Source organism: Sinocyclocheilus grahami, unplaced genomic scaffold, assembly GCF_001515645.1.
Source record: "Sinocyclocheilus grahami isolate Dianchi unplaced genomic scaffold, SAMN03320097.WGS_v1.1 scaffold2385.1, whole genome shotgun sequence".
NCBI classification, from domain to species: domain Eukaryota; kingdom Metazoa; phylum Chordata; class Actinopteri; order Cypriniformes; family Cyprinidae; genus Sinocyclocheilus; species Sinocyclocheilus grahami.
Genome location: NW_015507564.1, coordinates 29,181 through 38,646, shown reverse-complemented (window position 1 = coordinate 38,646; position 9,466 = coordinate 29,181). Strand labels below are relative to the sequence as shown.

Below are 9,466 nucleotides of genomic sequence, written 5' to 3'. Positions count from 1 at the left end.
CTGTTCATCATTAATGCTCAATCAGCACTTAATTAATCACATAATTATCTCATTAACTTTAACACTCTTTTAGAGTGGGACCATATATGCTCCGAGCAGTGTTAATTTAACACTCGGGATTTGACTGTGTACATTCGGCAGGCAACTATACAATACTATTAAAATAGCGGGCCAAATCGGCTGCCAGGCCACCGAATTACTTTTATAAATATGGTTCAGAAAGAAGTTTCAATTCTGGCACTCATAGACATGAAGAATCAGCATGTGAATCTCAGCAATGGTGACAAAATATTCGGATAATTTTTGTGATATTTGAACGTCACAAAACAAGGCAGTAAAACGTCACAACAAAAAATAACTAAAATAAATGCAAATAGTAAAAATAAAAGAAAATACTAAGACAATGCAGCTGCATCATTTATTCGTGTTGCAATGCATGCTGGGAGCCATGGATGAGTTATGATTGGTGCACCCAGAATGCAATGCAACATGAATCTGTCTGATGATCATCACCATTGTTGAGATTCATATGCTGAGTCTTCATGTCTGTGTGTCTAAACAGCACAGATGTTCTAAACTGGTGTGCAAAGTGTTTTTAAAGCTTTTCCTATTATTTCATGAAAATACAATTGTGATCAATAACATTAACTATATTACACACTACCACTGGTGACATCAGTGAACCTGGCTACTACACGATAACAGCATCATTATCAATGATATGGCCAATATAATCTGAACACATTTTCTCTTGGTTTTTCTTGCCATAACAAATGTGTTTTATAAACACAGTTACAGCAACCAGACAAAAATTAATATTAAAAAGCCAAGGGTCTAGAGCCCGACTAAAGCAAACACTTATCTCCACAACAGTGACTTCAAATTGTATTCTTGACAATTGTAAATTGTCATCTTGAGAAATTTAATGTCTTTTTTTTCAGTTGATTTCATCTAAGTCTGTGGCTGAAGTCTGTTGTAATTTTTGTGTTTCTCTTTTCTTCAGTGATTCGGCTAGTTAACAGCAGCTGTTCATCATTAATGCTCAATCAGCACTTAATTAATCACATAATTATCTCATTAACTTTAACACTCTTTTAGAGTGGGACCATATATGCTCCGAGCAGTGTTAATTTAACACTCGGGATTTGACTGTGTACATTCGGCAGGCAACTATACAATACTATTAAAATAGCGGGCCAAATCGGCTGCCAGGCCACCGAAAATTGTCCCGGTTCTCCCGATGGCCAGTCCGCGCCTGATTTCCACAGACACGCAGGACGTGCAGGATTTATATATTGTCTTTTTGCGGCTTAATATTCACAGACACAAGTCCATATCGCGTTTTGATTCAAGTGTACTGACCTACTTTTGATTTATTCGTCCAAAATGTGGCATATTCCGTCCGCGTTAGGCTGTAGGACTTCCGTTTTTATGACTGGATTCTACAAACCAGTCTGTTTTCCGCATCGAGGAAATTATAGGGCCGTATGTCTCAGAGTAAGCTAATTAGTGCAATTTGGGAACGAAATCAATTAAATCTGTATGTGGATGTGTGTAAATATTCAAATGCAATCCCCTTTGTAATCGTTAACATTTTCAGAAGTAACTAATTTAATTACACATTTTTTTCTTAGTAACTAACTGATTACAGTTACATTTATTTTGTAATTAAATTACGTAATGTCGTTACATGTAACTAGTTACTCCCCAACACTGATCATAGTATTACAACTGGAATGAAACAGTGACGACTAGCCGTTCTCTCCTATTAAAGTATGTAACATTCAACACAACCAAATTAAAGGTGGGGTAAGCGATTTCTGGTAGCCAATGTTGACATCTGAAATCACCAAAACAAACACGCCCCTACCCCAAAAGTGTCTCGCACCTATTTTGATAGCTCCACCCCACACATACGTACGCAACCCAGGCAACGGATTAGTTCTGTGAAACAAAGCAAAACTGCTGCTGTATTCCATTCATGAAGTATTTTTAATGGTGTGAAAGTGTTATAATTCATCAAACTGTGTTTGTTACTTTGGTTAAGAAAAACCAAGTGCAGAAATACTGGGTTAGGGATGATCCATCGTTTCATTATGGGGGAGGGGTTGGGAGTATATATAAAATTATTGCAGAATGGAAATTGCGATTTTATTACACCGCATTTAATCTTGGTGTTTATCGAACATTATAATCACACTTCTTGCTTGTACTGCATGTGTTTGTTTAGAAGAATGTGTTATGTTCTTTTGTGTTGCTGATGTGGTATAACCCTCTCTTCGATCAATGGTATATTCCCCTGGGGCTGCACTCTTCAGTCTGTGTGAAACATTCTGAAGAGAGGTATGTCTCTTTCGGTGTGAAACATTCTGAAGAGAGATTGTGAAACCAGAACAGATGATTGTTGTTGTAACACTGTCCCATTTCATGCTTTCAGTACACACCCAAGAAAAGGCATTACTGGTGTTTGTCCTTATTCGAGGTCGATCCTTTGGTGCATCCAGTGTTCCACTACATATTGACACAAATTTCAAATGATTTTCAAGATCGTTTTGTCGCGTCCAGTGTACTAGACAGACTTTAGCTGTCGCGTACATCCTGAGTAGTTATGCCCCTTACTGCTGATTGGCTACACGTTTGTTTTGCTATTCGGCCCGAATCGGTTTTCTAAAGTGGTTTTGAAAAATCGCTTACCCCACCTTTAACAAGCCTCCACTCACACTGGTGTAGACTGTTTCTCGAGTTCAAACCCCCGTATGTTGTCCAGTCGAGCTGCTTTCATGAAGTTCACCTCTGGCACCACTAGAGCCTGCAAAACGACAGCTCACCAATCTCAGGACCGCTTTCCAGCATGAGGGAACTGCTCATACAATGAGAGTCTGTAGTCAGCCTGCGGTAAGCCAGCCTCTCCGGACTAACCCCGTACGCGCTCGGATTGCTGACAGTCCACCGCGCGGATAACGCCAGGCCAGGCGCGCTGCGACGACACTTTCATTTACTTTGTTTGGGAATCACCACAAGGCACCGTAAACAGCGTCTTAAATGACAAGGATGGGAAGTGCTCGCACACAGCCTGAACTCTCTGGAAGTTTGCGGATTTCTGCCTCCAAGTAAATGGATTATAATTGCGTGTATTAGTTGTCAGCTGACTGGAACCCTTGGTTTTGGGTATGACCGGCTAATAACCGCATGCATTAGCGAGATTGCGTTTTTTTCCCCTTGCTGCAGAACAGTGTTCAGCCTTCTGATAGCACACTGTGGATTTGTTACACCTTGCATGGAGTTGAATGAGCGCACGCTGCGATTTTGGCAACCTGGCAAGCTGCAAGACACCCCAGTGCACCGGAAAGTAATAATGCATAGTGTTGTAATAATGTTGCGATATACTGCATAGGCACTCAAATTAAGTTGTGGATCCGGAAAGCACATTTTAATTTCATAATGGATGCTACCGAACATACCTTTTGGATACGGGCTGTAAAATGAATAGAAACGTTCGTAATTTCGCGTTCTTCCATTGAGTTTGTATAGGTTACTCAGATAAAATGCCATTTTGCTATAAGAACGTCAACATGTTTACGTAATGTAAAAGGAACCATATTTAGCGCACAGTTCCCGAAATCGTTTTATTAACTGTGCACTAAACTAATAAAACGGTACGCTTTTTGTAACGGTACGCACTTTAAGGGAGACTCTAGGACTGTGTTACAGCATGTTCAAGTAACAATTGAAACAACGTTGCACTAGGAACGCTTTCTCTTGTGCCAACTTTAATCAAACCCAAGCATTAGCCTATATAGGGATGTTAAATTGATGTTATTTAAAACCGTGTGGTCTTAACATTTCCTTGCTAACATTTTTGGATATAGCCTAAACATCTGGGATCTATATCCTTTTTCAAGATTTTGTCAAGGCAAGCATGTAATATTGCATTAGATGGTTTGCTGAATATACCAGATCAAGTGCTTACAAAAGTTTAGTGAAAGGATAATCAGTTTTAGAAAAATATGCTCAACCAAATGCTTGAGATGTCCATTGATGGTAGAAGTGCACTTTCAGTTCTGCATTGATATCACTGATTTGCACAGAAATTGATCATTGTATTTATATATAAAACATTTGATATACCTTTAAAAACATATTCTTATGACAGATGAGGCATGTATCAAGCTATCACAGCACTATTCCTGACAACAGCAGTAGTGTCTATTGTATTTTTGCAGAATCTGTGGTTTCCAGGGTCATTTTGATTGAGACAATTAGATTTATTTTCCGCATTAAAATAAGTGAAAAAAAAATGTTGGTTTTCGTTAAAAACTTTTTTTGTTTTTATTGCCCACATAAACTGAACAAATGAATAATTTCCCCTTGTTTTTCTGGGTGTGACCATTAAAGGGTTAACGAAGAGGGTAACTGAAGATCATGGGAGAGGCGGCTCCGACCCAGGCCACCCCAAGTGGTTTTGCACCCATGTTGGGCGTCGGGATGGGAGGATCAGTCACACCAATCGCCACTTCAAGAGGATCAGCCGTTCCTCAGCTCCACAGTGCCATAGTGGACCGCTTGCGTGCCAGAATAGAGCTGTGCCGGCGCCATCACTCCACCTGCGAGGACCGCTATGTGCGCAGTCTGGTGGAAAGTTCGGACCGGGAACACGAGAGCACACTCCATTACTTAAACATCGTCCATCAGGGCCCCACGAACAGGAAGACCAAGGGCAATAGATCGGCCTCTCAGCAGCCTCCTGAATACAGCAGAGTGAATGGGCAACATAAAGCCCACAGTTCATCGGAGGCGGAATCCAAAATTTCTTCGCAAATAGCAGTAAGTTTTATGGGTTGTATTAACTACGCCCACATAATAAATCTTATAATCTGTCTAATGCACATGGGGACACATGTCAGACCAATTCCCCAGAGAATGGCATCAACACACTGATATGATGTGATTACTGTGGGTGGGTGAGGGAGAGATGGGGGCGTCTGTTTAATTAAAAAGGGCCCTGCAGGCAGGCACATGATTCTTTAAAGGTCTTTTAAAAATATAGCAAAACAAAATATAACTTTTTAAAAGAGGTGGTGATTCAGTAAAATTGGATTTTTCAACAATGCAGATGTCCATTATACAGTACGGTCCCTCCATTTTCACTCATAAGTCACACTGGAAAATTATAGAATGCCATTGCATTGGATAAAATGGAAACCACATGGAATTTAATTTAAAGAAAGATATAGAATACACACACGTTTCAAGCAAAACATTTCACAAAAAGAAGTTTGCATGAATTAGTTATGAATTCGTGTATTAGTGTGATATTTTGCTATCTATTGATATTGCTATTTATTTTTAAAGGAATAATTCACCCATAAATTACACTGTTTAAAATTTTGAAATGAGTTTGTTTCTTCATCGGAACAGATTTGGAGAAATGTAGCGTTACATCACTTGCTCACCAATGGATGCTCTGCAGTGAATGGGTGCCGTCAGAATGCGAGTCCAAACAGCTGATAAAAACATCACAAAATTACAGAAGTAGGACTCATCCACACAACTCCAGTCGATTAATCAAATTAATTATCAAGCAATTATAAAGAATATCTCTTTGGTTTTGAGACTTTAGTCTTTGCAGCTTCAGGGATCTTATCTATGCACAATCAGCTTGTAACACTCCAAAGAGAAAGGACAACTTGAAATCGCAACATATGACCCCTTTAATTGTTGCTTGAGTTTCCAAATATTTTGTGGCACAATTTTATACAAGTGAATGCATATTTTCATAATTATTGAAAAGATTTCTTAGTATAGAAAAAAACTAAAAACTATGTTTTGTACTGTAGCCTCAGCTTTTGTAACTTAGGGAAACACTTGCAGTCAACAGGTCAGTTGTGGTTCTTTGTTCTCCTTCCTGATATTTAGTTTGACACCACTTGAGGTTGGTGCATCTACAGTGTTTAGTATCTCTGCTCATAGACACTGATGAGTGCTTTACTGTAATTCTGAAACCCTCTGTTAAGATAACACATTTTGTAGGCATTTAGGTAAAAAGCATGCTTGACAGAATAAAAGCAAAGAAGCAAAATTATGTCTTTTATCATAGAGATAGTCTTGCAAAATGCAAAATCATAAGGTAAGGCATCAGGTTTTCCTTTCAGCTGTGTACACCAATATCTATCCAACAAAACAAAGGCACAAGCAGAAATTGCTGGATGATGAAATCTCGCGAACACTTTGTGAATGGCCTCGTGTTTTGTTCCATACCATGCATTGTCATGTTCTATTATCAAAGGTTTGATAAATTGCTCTCAAAGCACCTTCTTGAATGATGGCTTTCCCATAAAGCCATTTGAAGCGTGCAGTCTGCGTATAAATGTTTAGAGCTATTCAATACATGTCCTGGTTCTGTTTACTCGAAATCAAACAGGCCTTGAAAACACGATTGTCAGAGGACTGCCCAGTAATTAAGTGTTATGGGCTTATGGATGAATTTGTTTTTTCCTAATTTCAGAGTTATGACCAACTTGGGAACATAGCGGGATTGTGGAATATCCTCTCAAGGAAGAGAAAGTCGGATATTATGAATGCTACGTTTGCTTATCTAAAGAGATCAGCCTCAGTTAAGCCCAGTTTATGTCAATTGAACAATGTTCAGTCATAGTCTTTAATGATATACTGTTCATTCAGTACTTCACAAAAAAAAAAATCAAAACAAAAAGTGCATTGTACTGAATGTGCACTTTTTCAGTTTACTTCAAATCTTCAAATCAAAAGTATATTAAAAAAACTGTACTTGCAGATATTAATATTAATGAAATAAAATGCCAATTAAGTGGACTTAAACAGAGGCACTTTCATGACAATGTTTCTAAAACACACTTAAATGCACTTTTTAAAAAGTGCAGTGTAATAACATCAAATTTTAAATAATTATGTTAATAATCTTTTGTCTTGCTTTAAAGAATTACACTTATTTTGGTGTGTTAGCGAACTCCACTAAAGCACTTAATTTCAACTGTAGTGTTTTATTCAATATTACATTTAATATATTCTACTAAATTGCAACTTCATCATTACAAATGTGACAAAAAAATATAAATATATTTACAATCTTAATATTTTTGTTCACTATAAAACCTGTCAGTACATTTGGCAGTACACTTTCTTGATTACATACTGTTTAAAGATGTACTTAAGTCCTACTTAAATGAATAAAAAGCACTCACTTTAGCTAATTGAATTTAATATGAATTTAAACAATAATGCATTTGAATTTAAATGCAGTTAAGTGTCTGGAAACATAAAATTTTATTTGCACTAAAGTATATTCTTAAGTACCCTTTTTAAAAGTATACTAAAGTGTACTTTCTTTTAACTAGAGAAACTATAAAAATTTAAAGCAACAGTTCACCCAGAAGTGAAAATTCTGTCATCATTTGCTGAAATCCATGTCGTTCCAAACCTGATTGACTTTCTTTCTTTCGTGGAACACATTCATTTACTTTTTTTGTTTTGACTTTGTGAATTTTGGACAAAAACATTGGACAATTCTTCAAAATATCTTATGTGTTTCATGGAAGTGAAATGTGAGTTTGGAAAAATAAAGGTGCTTCACAGCGATGCCATAGAAGAACCATTTTTGGTTCCACAAAGAAGCATTCAGTCAAAGGTTCTTTAAAGAACCATCTCTTTCTTACCTTTTTATAATCTGAAGAACCTTCTTTCGCCACAAAGAAGCTTTTGTGAAACAGAGTTCTTCTATGGCATCGTGAAGCACCTTTATTTTTGAGAGTGTATGGTGAGTATAAAGACAGATTTTTTATTTTTTAGTGAACTGTCCCTTAATCCCTTATTGGAAAGATTGAGCATCTAAACCAGTGTTTAAGTATGTAGCAACATAATTGGAGATAATTAAGCATGACAGGCAGGCATTACAAATAATAGGTGGAAAAAGGAAATGTCGAAGTGTTTCCTGGTGTTTCTTGGCCATAGTGCTTTAGGATTGGAAACTGAAGGTGGTCCAGGCTTCGATTCACTCAACCTGAATGTGGAACAATCAGTCTGGCTCCTTGGAGGCCACTTTAAGCACTTTAAGGGAATATGAATGGGTCCCTGGACAGTTTGTCCCATGGTTGATGTTCAATGCCTAAGCAATTGGTTAGAAAGTCAAGGACAGATACAAATATTTGACTGTCAGCGTAAAGTGTGGTCCAGTTTGCAGTTTCTAATGGCCAAGAACTATCCACTTTGACTGGACGTGTTTTCTGACTGACATGTAAAATCAGCAAGCGTGGTTTGTTTTGTGTTTGGGTTGATTTTGTGAAACTCTTCAGTGTCTTTTAAAGATTGAATGCATTAATCTGGCAATCTTCAGCCAAGCCAATGGGACATTTCTCAACATCACTCATTTTATCAACCTGATACTTCATAAAGATGACATTGTTTCCAGACGGACTGGTGCATTCTGTCTTATGGAAGTTGTGAAAGGATCGTCAGATTGCCATTTTTTGTGTGCACTTTGCATCCGGCAGCCAGCAAACAGATTGTGGGTGATCTGTTGGTGCGCCGTCTGAGGATAAGTCTGAGGATTTTGCAGGATAGAAGGTTTGTTGATCATTTTAATCTGAGTTATGTGCAGCAACAAATGCATTGTATGCATTAAATGTGACCTATAAAACAAGATAAAAATGTACAAGTGGAAGGTTGAGGCATAAATAGAATAGAACTTTAGGAAACTCAAGTAGGGTTGCTCATGCTGCTTAAGTCAAATGCATTCCCTCCTCATCCACGCTGGCTCTCCTAGCGGTTTCTTTGTGAGGTGCACTTTGTGTATACCTCATGTTTTATTCACAGTCTGAGACATTACTGCAGCTTTGAAGAGTGCTGAAACCATTCGCCGTATACATCCCTACCTCTATTTGCACAACATAATGGCTGTGGGCAGAAATCGCCCTCTCAGCGTCTAGTAGCAGCCTCTGTTACCCAAATTCTGAGTCTTATTTTATTATAGTTAACCAAGGGAAATGATGAAACTGAAAGCACTTTCTAGACCATTCCGTACAAGTTGAAAATGTGCTCTGAAATGCACACCTGTGTCACAAAACTTAAGGAAACTTTTAATGGGCTGTATTAATAGTGTGGTATAGCAGTTATTGTGCTTGATTGCGGTCTCAAACTTTTTCAATTTCTTGTTTATCTCGTCGTTGAACAGGCAGCAAAGATGAAGATGATTACTTTTGCACATTGACATTTCTACATTACTTTCCCTGTTCGTGCATGTGGAACACTTTACCAAAATATTGTTATTTGGTCATTTATATAGTAATTGTCTTTGACTGTTTTGCTCTTTGGAGTTGTCCTTATGAGAACAGTGTGTCCTCTGCTGAGGGAAACATACAGAAAAAAAAAATTACCTTGACAACAGTTGATCAAACATAGGACTATGTATATACAGTATATATATATATATATA

At 37.7% G+C, this 9,466-nt stretch overlaps 1 protein-coding gene across 1 annotated transcript; it reads left to right on the top strand.

Annotated features, from left to right (window-relative positions):
* Positions 1-2,905: 2,905 nt before the first annotated feature.
* Positions 2,906-5,444, top strand: LOC107574914 (mastermind-like protein 2; the record flags this gene model as incomplete). Its single annotated transcript, XM_016261339.1, has 3 exons — positions 2,906-3,110; positions 4,396-4,824; positions 5,419-5,444. Coding segments are annotated over exons 2-3 (428 nt in total), but the record flags the coding sequence as incomplete, so codon positions are not given.
* Between the last annotated feature and the right edge of the window lie 4,022 nt (positions 5,445-9,466).